The 24,053-nt window shown below is 41.7% G+C and overlaps 1 protein-coding gene across 5 annotated transcripts in view; it reads right to left on the bottom strand.

The window, feature by feature from the left end:
* Window positions 1–996: 996 nt before the first annotated feature.
* The window catches only part of TMEM62 (transmembrane protein 62), a 45,406-nt gene continuing 22,349 nt past the window's right edge, over window positions 997–24,053 (bottom strand). For 4 of the 5 annotated variants that reach the window (XM_039537873.1, XM_039537875.1, XM_039537874.1 and 1 more), the window contains 7 exons: window positions 22,776–22,931; window positions 18,225–18,384; window positions 14,919–15,032; window positions 13,624–13,708; window positions 10,195–10,299; window positions 9,186–9,304; window positions 6,663–7,234 (listed from right to left, as the gene is read on the bottom strand). In XM_039537873.1, the coding sequence (XP_039393807.1) occupies window positions 6,908–7,234; window positions 9,186–9,304; window positions 10,195–10,299; window positions 13,624–13,708; window positions 14,919–15,032; window positions 18,225–18,384; window positions 22,776–22,931 (1,066 nt within the window). In that variant the 3' untranslated portion in view covers window positions 6,663–6,907. Of the gene's footprint in view, window positions 1,163–6,101; window positions 7,235–9,185; window positions 9,305–10,194; window positions 10,300–13,623; window positions 13,709–14,918; window positions 15,033–18,224; window positions 18,385–22,775; window positions 22,932–24,053 lie in introns of those variants that run through there. The other variant, XM_039537872.1, reaches the window with a different exon arrangement.

Here is a 24,053-nt window from a genome sequence, read left to right as displayed (position 1 = left end):
TCAAAGCTGTATTAAATCAATATTCAGTTGTAAACTTTTGAAAGAACAACCATAACATTTTGTTCAGTTACGAACATTCAGAGTTACAAACAATCTCCATTCCCGAGGTGTTCATAACTCTGAGGTTCTACTGTACGTTGTGCCATCTGATCTGCTACTTTTATGTAAAGGATTATTCACTGAAGAGAGTGGACAATACAGATGACAACTGGTGAAAATTCAAGAAAATTCTGCCCTGCATTTGGCAGTTAGGCCTTTTCTACATACTAAGGTTGTACCACCTGAACTACACCAGTACAGTTCAAGCTGTACAAGCCATAGTGTGGATGCAATTATATCAATATAAAGATGCCCTGTACAGATATTCCTATACAGGAAGTGGAATAAGTTATGCTAGTAGCAAGCACTTTTCTATGGATAGAATGAGTCTACAGTAGGGGTTGTACCCATTTAACTATTACAGTGCAAAAAAACACATACCGCCCACAGCCAAAATAGTTAAACATGCATAGAAAATATGCATAGACCAAGCCTTATCTTATGAAGAGAAGTTTATATTATATTAAAAGATACAGAGTCAACTTGAAAGACACCAACATCTGAAAATGTTCTATCACCTAAGATTACTGAGGCTGCTTAGTGAGGAGGAAAATTCTCCATTCAGACTTTTTGTGCATTTGATGGAATCTATAGTCCATTGACTAACAGAAAAGCCCCTTCATAAACAAACAGGAGCAGAAAAACCACTATACACACTTTTTTAAAAGGCCTTTTAATTTTTTTTTTCAGACAATACTATGTAAAAGGTGCTCTCATAAAAAGGTTTTTTTTTTTTTTTTTTAAAGATCAGTCACTTCAAATTAACATTTTAATCCACAGTTCCAAATGCAAGTTAATGATTATAAAGGGCCAGGTTACCGCCATTCCTCCCTCCTCCACAGTTATTTTTTAAAAATCATAGAATACCGCAATTGAAACATTCACAGGGAAAAAATAGTTTGTCACAGCATGGTATTGACGCCTGCTGGCAATGTGTTAAGACTTAACAGCATGTTTCCATGGTCTGTCCTTTGCTTTGCTCTCTTCCAGTACTTCTGTCCCCTCCTAATGAACAGCTTGGCAAGGATGTTCTTGATTTCAAAAGACTGTTGTATTCTCATGCCTGCCCCAGAACAGCCAAACAATATTATGTTGAAGGAAAAAAGAACTGTGTTACCAATAATGAATGCCAGAAAAAAATTCTTTTGCACAACTAAAAACCAAATCCCTTGCAATTCATGAACTGAAGAAAAATCTGTATCATATGCCATGAGGACTGTGTGATCTTATATTGAGCCTGAAGAATGATCAAATGTATTACAGCAAAATGCCAGGCAGGGCCGCCCAGAGGATTCAGGGAGCCTGGGGCAAAGCAATTTCGGGGGCCCCTTCCATCAAAAAAAAGTTGCAATATTGTAGAATATTATATTCTCATGGGGGCCCCTGCGGGGCCCGGGGCAAATTGCCCCACTTGCCCTCCCCTCTGGGCGGCCCTGATGCCAGGTTCTCCACTCAAGAGACATGTAGGCTGGTAACAATGATCAAAAGAGCTTAACTCTGAAATGAACTAATTCACATGGGCAACTTGGGAGGAAGAGGAGGGGCCTGTTAACATTGGGACATCTCACTACAGTCCACTGTGGTTGATTTGCTCCTTTTTCTAGCTAAGATGCTCTTTGTAGGCTGGCTGACTTGTATAGTACACAGTAGCCTTTGTATGGATGCCAGTGGGCACAGGTCCACCCACAGAGTTGGTGATGTTCTCTGTCAGAGGAATTTCATTAACATTAATATGCACATCATTTATTGTTTTGCTATGGAATATCACATTTCTTATTATTTGTATTGTTGTGGCACAGAGGGGGCTCCAGTCATGGATCCTGGCCACGGATCACAGCTAGGCACTGTATAAATACATAAGAAAAATATGGTCCCTGCCTCAAATAGCTGAAAGGCTAATAAGTTCAGTGCAGTATGTGATACTCTTCAGTCTCCATGGTAAACTATTGTGATTTTGTTTTATTAAACCAATTCTCCAGCTTTAGATTTAAGGCAAAATTCATGGTATTCTGATTTTTATATCCTCAGGCATATTTTGCATCTTTAAGATTCAGTAAACTATCAGTTACATTCTCCTTAATTTGTACTTCCAGTTGGCTTCTAATTTAGTTGTCAACTTTTTTACAGCTAACTCAGGGTATGTCTACACTACAGGATTATTCCGATTTTACAGAAACCAGTTTTTAAAAACAGATTGTATAAAGTCAAGTGCACGCGGCCACACTAAGCATATTAATTCGGCGGTGTGCGTCCATGTACCGAGGCTAGCGTCGATTTCTAGAGTGTTGCACTGTGGGTAGCTATCCCATAGCTATCCCATAGTTCCCACAGTCTCCCCCGCCCATTGGAATTCTGGGTTGAGATCACAATGCATGATGGGGCAAAAACAGTGTCGCGGGTGATTCTGGGTAAATGTCGTCACTCAATCCTTCCTCTGTGAAAGCAACGGCAGACAATCATTTCACGCCCTTTTTCTCTGGATTGCCCTGGCAGACACCATAGCATGGTAACCATGAAGCCCGTTTAGTCTTTTTTCATAGTCACCGTATGTGTACTGGATGCTGCTGACAGAGGCAGTACTGCAGTGCTACACAGCAGCATTCATTTGCCTTTGCAAGGTAGCAGAGACAGTTACCAGCCCTATTGCACCGTCTGCTGCTTTGGAAATTGGCGATGACGGTTACCAGTCATATTGTACCGTCTGCTGCTGTCATGGGTGCTCCCGGCTGGCCTCGCTGAGGTCGGCTGGGGGCGCATGGACAAAAATGGGAATGACTTCCCAGGTCATTCCCTTCTTTATGTTTTGTCTAAAAATAGAGTCAGTCCTGCCTAGAATATGGGGCAAGTCTACTAGAGAACCAGAGAGCACAGCCGCTCCAGATCAGAGCCCCAGATATCCTGCAGAAATGATGAGCTGCATGCCATTCTAGGGGGTGCCCCTGCAACAACCCCACCCGTTGCTTCCCTCCTCCCACACCCCTCCTGGGCTACCATGGCAGTTATCCCCCCATTTGTGTGATGAAGTAATAAAGAATGCAGGAATAAGAAACACTGACTTTTTAGTGAGATAAAATGAGGGGGAGGCAGCCTCCAGCTTATGATATTCCAGGCAGGACATCTCCATTAGACATGAAGGGGGAGGGGCGGCGGGGAGAGGAGCTCAGCCTCTAGCTGCTATGATGAGGACGGTTACCAGCCCTATTGCACCATCTGCCAGGACTGAATCTCCAGGGCACAAAGCTTAAAGAAGGGAATGACCGGGAGTCATTCCCATTTTTGCCCAGGCGCCCCCGGCCAACCTCACCGAGGCCAGCCAGGAGCACTCACAGGATGATGACGAGGACAGCTATCAGTCATATTGTACCGTACCGTCTGCCACCGGGGAGGGGAGGGGATGCTGCTGTTTAGCGCTGCAGCACCCCGTCTACCAGCAGCATCCAGTAGACATAGGGTGACATTGAAAAGAGGCGAGAAACGATTTTTTCCCTTTTCTTTGAGGGGGGTGGTGGTAAATTGACGACATATTCCCTGAACCACTGGCGACAATGTTTTTGACCCTTCAGGCATTGGGAGCTCAGCCAAGAATGCAAATGCTTTTCGGAGACTGCAGGAACTGTGAGATAGCTCGAGTCCTCAGTCCCCCCTCCCTCCCTCTACGAGCGTCCATTTGATTCTTTGGCTTTCCGTTACGCTTGTCATGCAGCACTGTGTTGAGTCCCTGCTGTGGCCTCTGTCTATCGTAGCCTGGAGATTTTTTCAAATGCTTTGGCATTTCGTCTTCTGGAACGGAGCTCTGCTACAACAGATTAGTCTCCCCGTACAGTGATCAGATCCAGTATCTCCCATACGGTCCATGCTGGAGCTCTTTTTGGATTTGGGACTGTATGGCCACCCGTGCTGATCAGGGCTCCACGCTGGGCAAACAGGAAATGAAATTCAAAAGTTCGCGGGGCTTTTCCTGTCTACCTGGCCAGTGCATCCGAGTTCAGATTGCTTTCCAGAGCGGTCACAATGGTGCACTGTGGGATACCGCCCGGAGGCCAATACCGTTGAATTGCGGCCACACTAACCCTAATCCGACATGGTAATACCGATTTCAGCGCTACTCCCCTCGTCGGGGAGGAGTACAGAAATCGGTTTTAAGAGCCCTTTATATTGATATAAAGGGCTTCGTTGTGTGGACGGGTGCAGGGTTAAATCGGTTTAATGCTGCTAAATTCAGTATAAACATGTAGTGTAGACCAGGCCTCATATTCAGTCTACGCTTCCAAGAACTTTCAGCCTCAAAAAATGGACTTTTAAGGAACCTTTTTTCAAACTGAGCATTTTAAATTGAACCACTGTATGAACTCTTGCAAGGGGAGTAAATATATTTCTAGTAAGATAGCAATGGACAAGGTGGCTGGAGTAGAATAGCCATAATCCAGATTTCCTGACAGTATCAAGTTTTACTTTTTCTGTCAGTCAATTAAACCCGCCCCCCCCATCATATCTATACAGGGGCAGAGGCCAGAGGCGTTTCCTATTCTGAGTTGTAGTCCAGGTTTTTATAATGTGCTCATCACTATGGTATCAGGATAGTGGTGGACCCAGTAGAGCTCATGCCACTTTCTCTCAAAATTCCGTATTCCGCTACTCATGTAGGTATTTAATTCACCCTGTCAGCTGCTTTTCTCAGCATCTGATTCTTATCTGGGTGTCTTGAACTTGGGATATCAAAGCTATGGAATTCACCTAGAAGTACATAATTCTTTATCACTCAGCAGCACCCCTGCTGGAGCGGCACTAATAGGCTTGTAATTGAATTCCAACCAACCAACCCTCAAGAGCTGAAAAGTGAACCAGACACTGGAATGTTGAATCCATAAAGGTTTTATTGAGTTGTAATGAAAATAAAAGCAGGGTCAACTCAGCAGAGTCTTGCCACAGGATATAGAGCAGAAATGTCATACCAGCACTTCCTGTTCTCCCTAATCTGATAATAAAAGTATTAGTTGTGTGGCTTTGCACAATGAGTAAAAAGATCATTAGATTTTCACTACTCCTCATGGTAGGTAAGTTTTGTTTCTGGACCTGTAAACTTTCTTAATTTTGGTGGCTGATTTACATAGCAGTACTGGTGAGCTGTGGAAAGTATGCTGTAAACTGTGTGCAAAACACCACATTTCACATGTACAACTGATTCCTCAGATTTCTTTATATTACCTTCTCCCTCCCCTTGGTAATGCCAGTCATTGAGAAAAACATTAAAAGACAGAAAAGTATCAAGTTTTAGAAATAACCATTCCATGTTTTTTTAAAAAGTGTTTTTCCCCAAATTCTATTATTTTTCTATACATTCTACTTCATTTACTCCTTTTTTTGTTTGAATTAGGAGATTCTTTAGTGTACACAAGCAAAAAACTTCACAACACCTGTGTAGATGAGATCTGTGCTCTTAATAGTTAGCGTGTTCAAGTTACTTAAATTTTGCATCTCACAACAGCCCCATGTAAGTATTCTCTCTACTTTAAAGATAGAGAAAAGTGACATGAAGAAGCACAGTGGCTGTCCAAAGACATAAACAAAGGGTCTATCTACACTTCAAGCTGGGGATGTAATTCTAAGCTTGTGGAGACACACCCTGCTAGCTCAATGCGAGTTAGCATGCTTAAAACTAGAGAGGGTAGCCCCTGCCACTGCTCACACCACTGCAGCTATGTTCTGTTTTTAAGTGCACTAGCTCAATAAGAGAGAGCACTAGAATGGCTCCTTGAGCTGGGAATGACATCTCCAGGGGGAAGTGTAAACACATATCCAAAGAGTCACAGCTGAGATTAGCATTAGGGACTTCCCAATTCTAATCCTGTACCTACACTATCCCTCTTTCTGATTCCAGGAGGGATGGAGGAGGGAAGGGATAGTTTATAAATATGAAACACTTCATGGTTTTTATCCATAAATCTCAAAGTGTATTATATCCACCAGCTGCAGAAACTGAACAGTAAAGTTCAACGACTTACCCTGGATCACACAGCAGGTCACATAACCAGTTTCCTGACGCCCACTCCTGTGCCCTAGTCATTGGCCCACACTGCTCCACTTAGATCTTTCATCCCTGAAGAATCCTACCTCTGTTCCTCTCTGCTGTGATTCCTCGCTCTGACCATCACAGAGCCTCCCTTTAACACCAATCAACATAGCTCTTTCACTAGTCAGGTGTGGGTCACTGTTGGGACAGAAAAGGCAAAGACAGAGCATACTGCCTCTTTTTAGCACTGTCTGAGGAAGAAGAATAGAGCAGGACTTAGACACACACACAAACATTACAATTAGATTTTGAGTTGATGATATACGTTACAGCATTATACACATCAAGAAGTGTTTTTAGCACAAACCACAGTGAAACCTAGTGTGAAGGCCACGGTTGCAGACCTTTGTTATGGTCAATACTGTCTTTAATGACATCTAATCACACTGAGTAGTTTTGTAGACCCATGTGTAAACACTGAAATAAATAAATAAATAAATAGCAGCACTGTTCCAATAATGCATTATAAAGATTCACTCCTGAATTTTTCCAATGTTATAAAATTAGGAATTTAATCAAAACATTTTTTTCATTCAGTAATCAGGAAATAATTCCATCTGTCAAACACACAGGTCCACTCTGTACCACAGAAAACCGCATTACCACAAAGTTCTGAAGCAATTCAGGGACAGCTTCAGATTTTACCATTTTAATTGCCTGGGCTGTACTGAAATGCAGCCATACAAACCTGCACTTCACAGCTTAACTCAAAAGAACTTTGAATACCTTCGTCAGGCATCAAGAGCTCTGACAGTTTTTCATTTCCACTATGTAAGTTCTCAGCTCAGAAGAGCTCAGTGTCCAGGTTTTATGGATCAGAACTAGAGTCAGCACCACCAACCAGGTCTTCATTGGGGAGAGGAAGAAAGCCAGAGTTCCATAGGTCCGTTGCAGGAAGTAACAGGAATAGACTTGCCAGGCCAGCAGGAGCAGCATGGTTAGGTGGATTGGCACAGCCAGGAAGTGCCTGACATGACGGATATGAGAGCAAAAGCTATGCCCCTGGCATCGTAGCAACAGGCACCAGCACAGGTAAGCCATCAAAGGCAAGTTAAAAAATATCATCTGGAAAGGCAAGCAGAGAGAAATGAGGATTTAAATGTGTCAGGAATGTTATACTGAGCAAGTAAGACCATGGGAAGATACAGGAGGGCACAATAACTATCCCATGGACTGGTGTAGTAGCCAGCAATAGTGTTCCAGAGGGTATAATTCCTGGAGTTAGATTCTTCCACAGAGACTGTCCGTGACGGAATATTGGGAAGGCATTAAACTCAGACTGGTGAAAGTGTGAGTTTATCTATTTAACAGTGAAACCTAATGACCAATTTGAAGGGTTTGCAAAAAATCTTAACCACTCAGTCCTCCTTGGCTGGAGCATGGCTCAAGTGTGATGCATTGCAGCAAGAGAAAGTGGAAAATCCTTTGCTTTCAATTGGTGTACAGAAGAATCAAAGGAAAATTAAACAGAGGGAAGGAAAAGAAAGAAAAGGTTGAGAGAGAGAAGCAAGATTGCTTTTCCTTTCTGCTCCCTCCCTAAGGCAGAGAAGAGGTAGTGTGAATTAATGATTGCTAAAAGGAAGCCAAGATTTACTGATGATATTTAAGAAGGAAAACAAAGGAGTATCAATAAGTCAAAACTTCACAAGAGAGTGGGCAAAAATTGATAAAAAGGGGGAACATTCACTGAGGAGTTCTAATATTTGGAGTTTTCTCTTGCCAGTTCTAAACCTTGTTCCTTTCTCCACTTTACCTGGCATGAGTGATTTGGATGTGTTATGTGTGTCAAAATATCACCTCTATAATACAGCTAACTAACACTAAGGCAGTGGCAGCTACTCTACTAGATACAAGTTAAAACTGCATTCTGCATCACATCCACTCTCCCTAGGACCCAGAAGTGTGCATACCCCCATCCATATTTCAGCTGAAAATTTTAATCTGTTGTCTATGATTCCTGTTGTCTAACTACACTTTGAAACAGAGCAACAGGTCCACTGGTCTTCCAAATGGAACCAGAAGCCTGTTGAAGGATTCTGTTTTCTTCTGTGGATGAAAGAGGGAAGGAAGAGGAAGCTGAAGGGAAGAAAAAAGGACTGCAAATTAACCAATGGCCAAAGACTGAAAAAAAAATAGAATTTAAAAATTAAAAAGAAAGCAAATAAAGTTGAGTTTCTGGAAAAACACTTGAGTAGATGTTCTGTTGAGTTTTGTAGAGGGAAACCCATTCATTTGCATACTATGCTGCCAAGCAGATCTTTTCTATAGTGTTTTTAGTCCCTAAGAAGTTAAGTTGTCAGAGGAGGGAAAGGTGAGCTTTCAAATGCTCTTCTGGAAATTCTAATGGCTAGCTGTATTCTGTGTCATGCATGAGTTTCAACACTGACACACATTGAAAAAGGGATGCTGGAGTTTTAAGAGTCCCCCTTTGGCAAATACTTGAGGGCAAGGTTAGGGGGGCAAAATTGGGGGTCTGTTGTGACAATTTCTAGGACTCTGATACTGCAAAGGGGAAGGGAGGAAGGAAAATACTTAACTCTAATGAAAGAAATCCTACCTCACACCTGAAGCATAGAAAAAAAAAATCTTTCTAATGATCAGGAAAGGAGGAACAGCACTGATATAATTAGCTAAGCAAACCAACTAGGAAACAACGAACCTTGTTGGCAAAATACAAGAAAGAAGAGCACCAACAAAAAAAAGCTCCAGGGTTAGCTCACATTTTTAACTCTTTGACTCCAGGACAACAGATTTCCTGACAGATATCACTATAAAACACCTATGTTGAATTGGCTATACAGACAAAGAGCAGAAGCTACTAAATGTGCTCCATTTAACCTACCAAATTCCACTTAACCTGTGGTCTCAGTTTGAAAGATCAGAGTCTTGACCACCATATCGTCACTTCTCCCATTTGCCACAACCCTCCTCCTCCACTATTTCTAAAATTCAAAGATCTTGAAAAAAAATCTCACAGGCTAAAGCAGCTTGCCAATGTCCACATCTAAATTCTCACCTGTAAAATTCCAACCACGAATGTCAAGCCGCCTTGCAGGAAATGTCCACCAACAATTACCCCAAAGGAAAAACAGGTGCCCACCTGACCATCTATCACCTCGCCAATAAACCAAGGTCCTGTAGGGGAGGAAATAAATTCAATAGCAATAGTAAATACAATAAGAGATGACTTACTCCACCAGCCCAAAGCATGAGCTAGCATTAGGAAAACTACTTGTTTGTCTAGTGAATCACTTTAGAATAAACACCATGTATTGAGCCTGGTAAACATTCCTGGGTGAAACTAACAAAGCATAGTTCATCATCAACTGATGCCACCTGACACTCTGCAATGAAAATATTTTTATATAAATCTAATCTCTAACAATTCTGATACCACACAGAACATTTTGCTGCAGGTAGAAATGGTGTATCCATAGAAACTATCCTTCTGAAACACAGATCTTTCACCAGGGTTACAGTGTGTTTATGCACTAGTCTTTCACATCTTGATTTAAATCTGGCTTGGGTTACAAATGAAAGTGAGCTTGGCACACTCAGTTTTAGTGGATATTTATCTGTGTTACAAGTCACCATATAATTTGGTACCATGTTCTTAAGGAAAGACCAGACTAAGTAAGCAGGGTGTTTCGAGGTCAAAGCTGAGGTGCCTTGGTAAGCTATAATGTGAAATAGACATGCCATATGCTCACACTTTGCCAAGCCATAACCAGGCCTCAGTCTTTTATTTTAAAAGAATGAGCCCTGAGTTAAACAAAGTGAATTTGTTTTATATGTTCACAGAATAATTTTAGAGTACAAAGTCATGACATTCTAAGTTTGGAATATTTAACAAACAAGCCTTCAGTTTTATTGTACAAGAATTTTTAAAGTCACAACACAGCTTTGTAACCCACCTAACTTTTTTATTTTATATATAATCTAAAGTTTTTATTGAGAAACCTCTGAACACCTCTGCACATTTTAAAAATTACAATTTACATCCTCTAGTATTCTAAGCTACATACCCAGAGCTGTATACAAACTCAGTATCAGAACAGAGTAATAGAAGGTGTTTGTTTTGCTCAAGATGTGAAGTGAAAAGGAGGTCAGCATTACTAATCCTGGAGGTCCTGAATGAAAGAAGCAGTTCAGAAAAATTATTAATTCAGAGCATAAAGGATACATATAAAATGTGCCTGTTTAAAACAAATCTACACATTGTTTTAAACAGAATATATAAAATAGGAAAAATAAATTAACAGAATATTGAGTAAGTTTTGAGCACCAACACAAGAGAATAAACAGGCAGCTTCTCTAAGAACATAAGAATGATCATAGTGGGTTGGACCAATGGTCCAGCTAGCCCAGTATCTTATCTTCTGACAGTGGTCAGTGCCAGATGCTTCAGCTGGAATGAACAGAACAGGCAGTTATGAGTGATCCATCTCGTTATCCAGTCTCAGCTTCTGGCAGTTGGAGGTTTAGGGACACCAGGAGCATGTGGTTGTTGTCCCCATCCTGGCTAATAACTATTGGTGGACGTATTCTTCATTAATTTATTTAATTCTTTTTTGAATCCAGTTATACTTTTGGCCTTCACAATATACCCTGGCAATTAGCTCCACAGGTTAACTGTACATTGTGTGAAGAAATACTTCCTTTTCTTTGTTTTAAACCTGCTGCCTATTAATATCAACAGGTAACCCTTAGTTCTTGTGTTATGTGAAGGTATAAATAACACTTCCCTAATCACTTTCTCCATACAATCCATGATTTTATATGGTATCCTCTATCATATCCCACCTTCAGTCACCTCTTTTCCAAGATGAACAGTCCCACCCTTTTAAATCTCCTTGTATGGAAGCTGTTACATACCCCAAATCATTTTTGTTTCCCTTTTCTGTACCTTTTACAATTCCAGTATTTTTTTTTTTAGATGGGGTAACCCAAATTGCATGTAGTATTCAAGGTGTTATTTTCTGTTCTATTATCTATCCTTTTCCTAAAGATTCCTAACATTCTGTTAGCTTCTTTGACTGCCCCTGCACATTAAGCAGATATTTTCAGAGAACTATCCACAATGACTCCAAGATCTCTTGAGTGATAACAGCTAATTTAGATTCCATAATTTTGTATGTATAGTTCGGATTATTTTTTCCAACGTGCATTATTTTTTCACATATCAACACTGAATTTCATCTGCCATTTTGTTATGTAGTCACCCGATTTTCTGAAATTCCTTTGTAACTTTTCGCAGTCTGCTTTGGACTTAACGATCTTGAGTAATTTTGTATCATCTGCAAATTTTGCCATCCCTCTGTTAACACACTTTTCCAGATCATTTATGAATAAGTTGAACAGCACATGCCCCAGTACAGATCCTTGCAGGACTCTGCTATTTATCACTCTCCACTGTGAAAATGGAACATTTATTTGTACCCTTTGTTTCCTATCTTTTAACCAGTTACTGATCCAGGAGAGGACTTTCCCTCTTATCCCATTACTGCTTAGTTTGCTTAGGAGCCTGTGGTGAGGGAACTTGTCAAAGGCTTTCTGAAAGTCCAAGAATTTTATATCAATTGGCTCACCTTTGTTCATATGCTTGTTGACCCCCTCAAAGAATTCTAATAGATTGGTGAGGCATGATTTCCCTTTATAAAAGCCATATTGACTCTTCCCCCAACATATTGTGTTTATCTGTGTGTCTGATAATTCTGTTCTTTACTGTAGTTTCAACCAATTTGCCTGGTCCTGAAGTTAGGTTCACTGGCCTGTAATTGCCAGAATCGCCTCTGAAGCCCATTAAAAAAAATAGGCATTACATTAGCTATCCTCCAGTCATCTGTGCAGAGGCTGACTTAAGTGACAGATTACATCAGCCATAGGTAGTAGTTCCGCAATTTCACATACGAGTTCCTTCAGAACCCTTGGGTGAATACCATCTGGTCCTGGACTTATTACTGTTAGTTTATTACTTTGTTTAAAAACAGGTGGGCAAACTACGGCCTGCCAGACGTTTTAATCCCAACCTTGAGCTCCTGCTGGGGAGCGGATCTGGGGCTTGCCCCACTCTGATATGCCAGCCGGGGAGCAGGGTCGTGGGCTGCACCACACGGCTCCCAGAACCAGCAGCATGTCCCCCCTCCGGCTCCTATGTGTAGCGGCAGTCAGCTGGCTCTGCTCCGCACGCTGCCCCCATCCCAAGCGCCCAGGGCTGACGAGGGGTGGGGAGGGAGCCGGTACAAATTTCCGGGGCCCAGCAGTCCAGAAGGGGGCTTGGGGCCCGGCTTCGTCGGCCCAGTTTAGCCAGTCCGCCCTTGCTGGGGGGCCCGAAAATTTTTTTTCACTGGGGCCCAAACCTGCTCTCGGAGGCCCTGCAAGCGCCATCCCTGCAGCTCCTGCAGACGGGGCAGCACGCAATGCCCCCTGGCCGTGCCTCTGCATAGGAGCTAAAGGGAGGAAATGCCACTGCTTCCAGGAGCCGCTTGAGGTAAGTGCTGCCCAGAGCCACTCCCCCTCCACCCCAACCCCTTGCTCCAACCCTGATCCCCCTCCTGCCCTCTGAATGCCTCGGTCCCAGCCTGGAGCCCCCTCCTGCACTCCAAATCCCTCATCCCCAGCCCCACCCCAGAGCCCGCACCTCCAGCCAGAGCCCTCCCCCCCGCACCCTACCAGCCCTGCCCTAGCCCCCTCCCACACCCTGAACTCCTCATTTCTGGCCCCACCTCCGAGCCCCACACCCCCAGCCAGAGCCCTCACCCCCTCCCACACCCCAACCCCAATTTCGTGAGCATTCATGGCCTGCCATACAATTTCTATACCCAGGTGTGGCTCTTGGGCCAAAAAGTTTGCCCACCCCTGTTCTAAAACCTGCTCTATTGACATCCCAATCTGGGAGAGTTCCTCAGATTTGTCACCTAATGGGGTCGCCAGGGCTGGCTTAGACTTGCTGGGGCCCAGGGCTAAAGCCAAAGTCTGAGACCCACTGCCTTTGGGACCAAAGGCCAAGCTCTGGGCAGTGGGGCTTCGGTTAAAGGCCGTCGGCCTGGGGCTGAAGCCTTTTGGATTTAGCTTTGCTCCTCCCCGCCCTCCCAAGGGTGTTGGGGCTTGAGTGGGTTCAGGCTTCGGTCCCCTCTCCTGGGGTCATGTAGTAATTTTTATTGTCAGAAGGGGGTCGTGGTGCAATGAAGTTTGAGAACCCCTTGACGAGACTATATTTTATTTTACATATCAGAGGTTCTCTGAGCCCTCTTGGAAACAAAATGTCAGCTTCAAGGGACTGAATCAAGTTGAGAGGTGCTACATGCAAAAGCTTGCACAGTGAACAGTAGTATAATGATTATTAGGGTTTGTTTTTTTTGCTGTCTTGATGGCACAGGATAAAATAGTGAATAGAGGATGGGGAAAAAAATCAAAATCCTCTTAAAAAATACAGACAAAACACTGGCTCTTACCTTTGAGTGTTGGCTTTCTAAGGTACCTGAAAATAAGAAGCAAGGTGATCTGAACCAGAACAGTCAGCCCAAACAGTACTCGAGTCTGAAAACAAGCACAATTATTCCAATAAATCAAAACTTTAAATGGTAGCTATCTTCTTAGTACAGCTGTGTGAATGTGAGAAAAATAAATGGTTTAATTAAAACAGGTATTTTGAGATTCCTGGTGCCATCACATTTAAAAGTAACAATGAGACTTCAGAAACAGGGGAACTTGAGAAAAGTCAGTAAATTCAGGTTAGTTCTGGTTTCTATCAGAAATATTTTCATAGTGAAACAACATTGACAGTGGTAATACATTTATAATAATTTGCAAATTAGTACAGCAGTTGTAAGAACTACTAGTAATTAAGTTTCCGTATCAAAGCAAAATGGAAGAGGAATTTTGCAGTCGGTTTCATTGGGTTTCCAAGCTATTGGTATCACACACATGCCTTGCTTTCATCAATAAACAAAAAAATAAAAATTAAATTAAAATATACTTCACACAGGAAGACACTTATCACCGTATACATTTTCAGATTGCTGTGCTGAGTAAAACTACAGTTTTCTTTTAAGTGACTATGGTGAACATCAGAGTTACAAATTTAGAGAACTAATATCAGAGTTTTGAGAAAGTCACAGGTGCAAAATAAAGCTTCCTTCATATAATTCTATTAATATATATTAATTATAAGATTCCATCCTCCTGTTTATTCCAGTTCTGGTCATTTGTAAGGGTGAAATCCTGTACCTTGTTGAAATCAATGGGATTTTCTACTTTAATGGGCCCAGGATTTCACGTTTGGTCTTTAGCTTTGTTAAAGGCAAGCACAACATGAGCAGATGATGTACAAGTTCTTCCTATAATCCTTGTTAGTGCACCTCTGTAGTAATCTATTTTCACTCTTCTTTAAATTTAGTTTGGGCTTCACTTTTATGCACTTTGTGGCTTCATTTTTGTATAACCGCTCCTATAAAATACATACATAATTCATGCACAAAACATGCATGTGTGCAAAAAATGGACAGCTGTGGATGCAATGTGAGGGTATTTGGCATGTCTAATCAGTGCATGTTCGTCTCTGATTGGTGCAACTTGAGAACTGAAGTCTGAAAAGATCTGTGAAGGTTCTTATATGGCCCCATCACTGTAATATCTGACCAACTCAAACATTAATTAATTTATTCTCAATGTGAGGTAGAAAAATGTCTCCGAAAGTCTCTAGAGAAAGAAAGTAGGCATGACAGCTATTTTGGCTGAAAGCACCCACCAGGATGTAGTGGTCTGTAAGGAGAATGAGAGATGACAAGAATCCAAATCTAAGAGAGAGGTTTTCGTTCACAGCAAATGTATGACCTTGAGTGCTGCTCTTCCCAATGGCATCCTGGTTGGGAATAAAACAGAGAAGTAATCAGATGTAAATTGTGCCAAACAAGTGTCTTTCAAACCACTTTCCAGAATAATTCAAAATTTCAGGTTAAGGCTCTAGACTAGGACTGCTAACTTCTCTAGAAATATCTGATTAGTATGCACACAGATTGCTGTACTAAATACATATTATTGCACAGGTATATTCTTTTTAGGTGAATTATGACAATGTAGTTTTATGTTGCAAGTAAATGTTTGGCCCTGAGTTTATAATCAGGAAGCGCTGCATGGGAAAGGGACCCTTTCAGAGACTCAGCAACTTTTGGAAGGGGGCTACCTTCAGCCATCAGTTTTTTGTTTTTTTGTAACACTCAACTCTGGAGACCCTTACCTCTGAAACAAGTCTGGGAGCCATGTTATGTTCCATTTTTGATATTTTCTTTAACTAAATTGTAATTGCTGTACTCTCAACTATAAACCAGAGTATGGTAATGCATTTTCTTCCCAGTACTGCTAGTATATTTATTCAACATAATTCCATGATTTTTGTTCATACATTTGTAGCACTGAGAACCTGTCTCCCAGGACATAATAAATAGGATATTTATCAAATTGTCAGGAGTATATAGTATGTTTTATAATATAGGTGTGATCACAAGGATTTAAACTTTGAACAGTCCCATAAAATTGTGAATATTAAATATTAGACAAATTAGAAAAAATTACAAGTATTCACATTTTCTCCAGCTAAATAATAAGAGTTAAAACCTGACCCCTCTGCTCCTCCACTGGGATATTAGCTTTTCAGAGTATTCAGTTACTGGATGTGTTAGTGATGTATGACTGGAGAGGACTGGAAGTTCATTTTTATACAGCCCCATCCTATTAAAATGGTGGTAAATGCATATATTTGCACACTGTACTACTCGTAGATAGCCAGTCCCACTCAACACTACTTACATGTTATCTTGTGTTTGTGCTGCTGCATGTATGTGATGGGGCACACAGGTCCCACACTGGCAAGGAGGAGGGTAAATGAAGGCTTGTTGACCCACTTGGCCCCACCCAACTACACTTGCAGCAGATATCAGCTGTGGAGGTGGGAATTAAAAGGAGAAGGCCCAGCTCAGTTCACAGCTGGCCAGGAAGAATAGAGTTTGGCTTGTCTCATGCTGAGGGAAGTTTGGTTTCAGCCAAGAGTCCAAGGCAGCTTGCTACCTGAGCGAGTCTCTTGGTTGATGAGACAACAAGGCCCAGGGAGACTGACCAAAAGGACAGAGTGTATGAAAACAAGTCCTGCGTAGAAGGGTGAGGTCCTGCTGACGACTTATTGGGTGATTCTGAGTTTGTAGCATTTCTTTATTTTTGGATGCAAGTACTGTGGAAAGGATGAGGCTCAAGTGTGTTTGTCTTTGTTGGAGGGCTAAAGCACCATTGCAGTGGATCTCATGAGAGATGGCAACCAACTGTTGGAGGTCCTGTGACAGAGTGAGTAGTGCCCTACAGAGCCACAAGGGGGCACTGTGGAAATGAGCTCTGTAACAATGGTGGCTTTCCCGCTTCATTTGAGAAGAATCAGTTCTGAAATTTTAATGCTTTCTTTAGGAAGAAAAAATAAAAGGTTAAGAACAAGCTAGGATGTCCAACGTTAACAGTACAGCAAGTTGACTATAGAAAATCCTTACTGTCCTTATCGTGCTGTGTTACAAAGAGAGAAAGTTACATATATGGATGAGTACACTTACACAAACCATTACAATTTCAGAATCTGAAGTATGACTCCCTTAAAGAAGAGAGTTTTTTGCCCTGTAGAAATGCTGCCTGGGTAGGCTATGTATGGTCATGGTGAGACAGAAATTGACTTTCTCAATACTATTGATTTCTATGCATAAACGTATACAAAGATGGAAGAGTTTGCTCAGTTTCTGTTAGAGCTTCTTAAAGGCACAATACTAAACTACAGCTGCCAGAAGGAGAACTGTTCCTCACAACGTTATATTCAAACAACATAATGTCAATAACGATTTGGTGTTCTGTGATATAAAAAACATGTTAGGTGTTAGCCTTTGACAAATTTTTAGATCAATTCCAAACAAACAATTTACTACAACTTCATCTCCAAGGCCCTCCAGATTTGGATCCTTGCCCTTAATAGGCAAGGAACTGCCTCTTTCTTAACTGTCTAAAAATTTGCTTGAAGAAACATCACATTAACATATTTCTGGTCCAAGTCAGAGTGCCCCTCTTTTGAGGCAATCTTAAAATAACACTTACTTGTTATTTGAAAAACCTTGTTTACCAATGATCTGATCTCCCCTTGTATCTGACATCAATACATTTTCAGTTTCAAGTGTAAATCCTTTTGTACATACCCTTAAATAAAGTCTCAGTGTTAGGGATTCAGACTTTTTCACTGAATAAATCTGATTTCCATTTCTGCTGCCTGGCAGACAAAACTAGAACGTACAAATATTTATTTAAACTAAACTCATCCCTACTTATATGATGCAGTATGTTGATAGTCTAGGACAGTAGTTCTCAACCAATGTATCACTGTGGGCTGCATATACGGCCCACAAAGTATTACCAGGGCCGCAAGTTGAGAACCGCAGTGCCCACCACTTAACTACACCTCCCTTCTGCCCCCACAAACCCCTATGGCCAGCGCCCTCCACCCAGAGGCCCCAACACAGAGTGGGTCCAGGAGCAGAGAGCCAGACATGGGGCAGGAACCTCAACCCTGGACCCTGCAGTACGGGGCTGGGGGTCAGTCAGGACCCTGACCCCGGACCCTACTGCAACCCTGGAGCTTGCTGCGTGGGGCTGGGTGGCAGCCGGGACCCCAGACCCCGCTGGGTGGGGCCAGGCAGCACCCGGCAGCCAGGACCCTGCCATGTGGGGCTAGGCAACAGCCAGCTCCCAGGACCCTGGACTCCGCCGTGCAAGGCCAGGCAGCAGCCAGCAGCCCGGAGTCCGACATGTGGGGCTGAGCGGCATCCGGCAACCCGGACCCCGCTGCACAGAGCTGGGGGCAGAGGGCAGCCCGGACCCAGGAGCCTGCTGTGTGGAGCTGGGAACCCACAGCCTTTAGCACACAGCTAAGCTGGGCCACATCTGTGTGCTAACTGCGATGCATGCAGCCCGCAGGCTGAGAACCGCTGGCTTAGGCATTATAGGTTAAAGTAATGAATGCCAGTAGACAGCTCACCTGGACAGTTACATCTATGTGATGTAACCCTTCACTGTAGTTTTGAGGGTTCCACTTCAGTACGTAGAGAGGACCAGACACATGATGAGCATCCCCCAAATGAACTTCATCAATACTGACCTTCACAGAGGTGATGAAAGAAGGAGAGAAGACCAAAATTCTAAGAAGTAAAAACAAACAGGTTCATCATGAGATTTGCAGGAAGGTTTACCACCACCTCTTGGAGACAAGTCATTAGGTTATACTTCCTATTATCTAAAAGTTCAAAGGATTAAAAAAGGGAAGAGCTGGAGTTATTGCGGGCAATCCTTGAGATATTAGATCCTGGCTGTAATTTACATAAGAGGTGGGACACCCTGCCTAGCTATACCCCTAATCATCCTCATCAACTTACTAGGAGCCAAGAGTGAAAAGGAATGTGGCAGCCCTCTCCCAAAAAAGTGGGAACAGTCTACGAGGAGAAGTTTTTCTGACTAGAAAAAAGAAAATCTTAACAAAACCGTTAATACACATGGTATATGTAGTTCTGCTGAATCTATACACGACATCAATTCACATGATCTTCTCAAATATCTTTTTACTGAAATGAAAATTTAATCAAAGTCTGTATTGGTGACTTACTGGTAGCACAATGCCATGCAAGAGATTCAAGTGCAATTCTCAGCCTGGATTTTTGACTCTCTGTATTGACAACCCCAAGGAGAGAGGCTGTGAAAAGGAAGCTTTTTTATAGTATTAAACTCTGTCTACAATCTACCTTTGACAAGGTCAGATGGTGCAAAACTCGACTGTAGAATTGATAAAGTTATAGGTATCCTCAGCAGTGCTGTAACGAGGGAAAGGTGAGTGAGGCACTTGCCTCGGGCACGGAAGGTGAGGTGCGCAGAAAGTCTCTCATTTGCAGCAATTCAGCGGCAAGTCCTTCCCTCCAAGAGGGACTGAAGGACCCGCCACTGAATTGCTGCCGGTCGTCATCAAGGAAGAGAGGTGGCACGTCCGGCTCTTGGGCGGAAATTTGGCGGCGGGTCCCTCAGTCCCTCTCGGAGAGAAGGACCTGCTGCCAAATTGCCGCCAAAGAATGGCGGCAATTTGGCGGCAGGTCCTTCCCTCCGAGAGTAACCTGCCACCGAAGAGCCGGACGTGCCGCCCCTGTCCCTTGCCTCGGGCGCAAAAATCCCTAGTTACGGCTCTGATCCTCAGGACCCTAACTGGAACAGACTTAGCTAGACCACATAAAACCAAAGGAGATCCATTTATGTCAAATATTTCATACCACAATTGGCAGACATAGGCAGACACGCACGTGCACACACATGCATAGAGATTTTGCTGACATTTGTCAGTCCTTTTTTAAAGTTCTTTTTATTCCCCCCCCCACAGGAGTAGAATAATTTGGTTTATATAGCTCAATTTTATGAGAAACATTCACACCCAAGTAAACAATAGAAGGCAATTTTAATTGTTTTCCCTTCAGTACTGTTGCCATTTCAATTAAAGTGTCGCAGTTTGCTTTTTCCCCCATGGTAATTTTGTACCCTAAAATCTTTCCAAGTTCTTTCATTTCTGATTATGCAATAGGAAAAGTAGAGTAGGGCTCCCTCAAATGAAGCAGGCTATCATGCACATATGGTGAAATATAGTTGTGTTTTCCACCAGTTAATATACGAGGTATTGTTGGGATGATACTGAATTAGTTGGATGAAAGGTTCTTACAGGATCAGCTAATTGGAGGGGGGCAGGAATGGACAGCTTTGCCTGGGCACTCCTTCCTAACTGAAGAGGGCAACACATTTCTGTATGTTTAATTCTACCCATGCATGATTTAAATAAAGAGTCAAATTCAAATACTGTAGTGCTTTAAAGAGGAAACCCCACTCCACCCTATCAAAGGTCCTGGAGTCTAAACTTCAGATAGCTCTTCTTGTTGACTGAGTCCTCAGTTTTACTTAGCCTACGAATACTGACTACAATTCCTTTCCGCTATAAAGCCTGCTTAAGTTCAATGTACAAGTTAATACCTCCTCAAGTGTTAAGACTACAATTTTCATGCAGATGTCAGAATCCTGATTCAACATGGAAATTGTTCCTCAAGATGCACATCTCACTGGATCTCTATTTTGTTTTTAAAATACAGATTGTAGACAAAGTTAACTGTTGAGAAGAGATTTCTTCCTTAATGATCTAGCTGAAAGTTTTCATAAGATTGTAGTAATTTTGGCAAGTAAGCACTTGTAAAATTCTGTAAAACTATCTGCTTCAAGTGCTTTCACCAAATTAAGATGAAATACAGCTTTGGAAACTTCAGCAGGTATAAGGCCTTTTCATAGCTCTTATTTCTTTTCCTTTGTAAGCTTACCTTTTGCAAGTTATTTTATATCTGTTGTGGATTCTTGGGATTCAGATGTGTAATAAGACTTGAAACATCATCATACGCTGCAGACTCATTTTTTATGGTTCTGGTAATTCCCCAAATTCATCCAACAGCTCATTAGTTGTATTTAGAGTTTCTTTCTTAAATTACTAAATGAGAAGCTTTCATATTTTATTCCCTCAATCAAATTCTCTTGCTTTATTAAACTGTAATGTGCCATTTCAACGTTAATTTTCCTATATTCTTGCCTAATATAAAGTTATAAACATTCCCATCTGTGTGGTCCATGAGCATGCCCCAAGAAACCCTGAATGCCACCTGGCAAGGGGGTTACAGGAATGTCCTGATTCTGGTACGTACATTCTTGTTCACCAAAGAATGTCATGTGAGGTGTCAAATGAAAGCCAGGGTCTCTCTGGACATTAATATCATTGTGAAATGTATGTACAGATACTATGCAAAGAATATGTTTTAAAGTCTGTATTAAGGCAGAGTTGACAAACAGGTTTTCTGTCAGGCAAGAGTTATTTATTCTCTTCTCTCTCTGTTGAAATGTAAATTAAGCTTTGTAAACTAACACAATGAATGTCTATTTACATATAAAGTCAAAAGGGAGATGTGAAATCAACAGGAAAGCAGCACATAGGAAAAATAATCCATGGATGGTTATTCTGACTCTGAGAACAGTAAATATAAGTAGACGACACCTCTTTATCTTGCACCTAAGTAAGTAAGTATTGATTACATTTCTGAAAACAGGATCTCACCCAACCTTGGTTGAAATGATGCAGAGAACTTGGCAGGTGAGGTAAACTTCTTTAGACAGGAGGTTAGCTTGTTAAATTTAGTGTCTAGAAAGCATGTTATAATTTTGTTTTATATGTAACCTTTGGTTTCCATTATCATTACTCAATACCTCTTGAATCTTTGGTAATAAACTTATCCTTGTTTTCACTATAGATATATCTCAGTGCTGTGATATTTAGCAAGGTGCGGATCCTGAGTTGATTCATACAACCTGTTGTGTACACTATTCCCTTGGGAATTTTCTGGTATTCCTATGAGTGTTCAGTAGATAAGGGACTGGACACCACAGAGGAATGCTTCAAAGGAGCTCGAGGACTGGGGTACACCCTATTCTGTGCAAGGCAGAATAAGGGCTGGCATACCCCAGAGGAGAGTGCTTGGGTGGCTAACAGACTAGTGGTGTCAGAGAGTTGACACCAAGTTAAAACACAAGCAAGTCTCTCTCATGTGAGAGGCGGGGGAGGATAACAAGGTGACTCTCAGTCCTGGGTACCCCAAGAACCATCTGTGTGTGTATGTGTGTAGTAACTGGCAATTGGAGATTAAACCATTCATTTCCCCCCACTTTTTTTGTGTGTGTGCATTCCCAATAGGAAGCAGCAACAGTGTGTACCGGGTCCCCACGAGAAGGTCTCATCACTGCCCTCCTTTTAATTTCTAAAAAGACTTCCAGAGAAGTAGATACTGAGCCACATTCCCCCTCTCATATGAGGTGAGCACACTCTCTCAGGGAACAGCTTATGAAGGTACTTACTCCCCTCAGGAGCCCCAGTTACATTATCATTTTATAACTATGGATGTTTTAAGAGAATTCTCTGTCTGTGGAAGGAATTGGAAAGGGCATGACCAGGAGAATGGGAGTAATCAGGAAACAAACTGTATTATTCAGTATTCTTATAAATCCAGCCATATTAACAATTTAAAAGTAAATAAAAATAGAAATAAGTAGTAGAAGTTTAAAAATACAAAATCTGGAAATAGGCAGAGGGTTTTTTTATTATATAAAAAAAATTGAAAATAGGCAGATGCAGGCTAAAAAAACCTGATGAAAGCAGAGGCATAAACACACAGAGAAACACTTAGATGAATATAAGCAAACATAAAAACTGAAATTGGTAGATGCAGTGATATACTGAGAGATTAACAACTATTATCATGGACTGATTATGGGCCTAGTTCTGCCTGCTTTGATCACACAAATAGTCCCGTCAGCTTCAGTGGAAACACTTGCATGAATAAAGCAAATGTAATGTGGCTCTATCTTGCCTGCTTTTATCATACCCATATAGACACATCTACATTGATTTAGTCACAGAGAAACATCCAATTGTAAAAGAACTTGTTGAAAGTTTCAAGAGACCCCCCCAGGATACCTGATGTGGGTGGAGTGAAGAATTTTCACTAGTGGTTCATGAGTAGAGCTGCTATAAAGTAATGATTTGGGGTTGGTGATGAGAACAGCTGGCCACTCCTCAAAGTTCAGATCTGCAAAGCTAAGGAGGTCATGATCAAATGCAAGGATCCGGTACCTGATAAGAGGTTAAAACAAGACAATTTTGTTAATATGGGCTATTGCAAGGGCAGAGAATTCACAAATTGCCTCAAAACTTTATTTTCCAAATTGTGTGTGTGTGTGTGTGTGTGTGTGTGTGTGTGTGTGTGTGTGTGTGTGTGTGTGTGTGTGTGTATAATGAGTAGCAGGTGATACAGTTTTTAGACTGAGACTTTCACATTCATTTTACTTATTATGGAAGCGCCATGTGCAGTCCCATAGTTAAGACTGAGTTGAGTTTTGACCTCATAGACTCACAGACTTTAAGGTCAGAAGGGACCATTATGATCACCTAGTCTGACCTCCTGCACAATGCAGGCCATACAATCTCACCTTGTAGCAGGCATTCAACTATTTTGTTATATATGAAGAACTATTATTATTAATTATTTGTATTACCATAGTACTTAGAGCTCTAGTCATGGACAAGGACCCCATTGTGCTAGGCGCTGTACAACCACAGTTATCCTCCCTAAAATCACAGCATTTACTTTTTGAGCACAAAATGAATTTTCTGATAATTTACAAATCAAATGGGTTAGTTTAGGAATTAAAATGGGTCCTTTTGAGATATTTACATCCCATATCACACAGTTTCTGTCTCACAAATTATCTTAATAATAGGCTAAGGTGGATGCTTCACACTTCTGTTATAGTTAAAACTCACTGAAATTTTGTGCATAGGCTACATGTGAAGACTTAAAAAAAACCACATGATTAATGTTCATTTCTCCACCCTCCCCGACCTCCCATTCTTCATAATCGAAAGTTTCCTCTTCAGCGGGATCTGACAAACTATGTTCTACTACAGAAAATTCTATGTAAAACTGCCCCCTTTCAAAACAATTGCCATCTCCTGTTGCTCTCAATGGGACTGAGGTCATAACTTGCCCACAATTAGATGCCCTTCTGAAATGGTCACAGGCTGCTCATGAGGATGGCTGCTGGCTTCACTCTCACTGGGAACAATGGGAGGTGGTGGCCATTTTGAAAGAGGACACCTTTCATTGTAATAATACAATGAGGGTAAGAACAAAAAAAGGGAAAATCCAATGTGTTTTTAAAAGTTAGTTTAAATCTAATCTGAAACCACAAATAC

The sequence above is a fragment of the Mauremys reevesii genome, linkage group 4, assembly GCF_016161935.1.
Source record: "Mauremys reevesii isolate NIE-2019 linkage group 4, ASM1616193v1, whole genome shotgun sequence".
Lineage (NCBI taxonomy): Eukaryota > Metazoa > Chordata > Testudines > Geoemydidae > Mauremys > Mauremys reevesii.
Note: the sequence above shows the minus strand (reverse complement) of the source record. Positions and strands in the feature narration are given on the sequence as shown.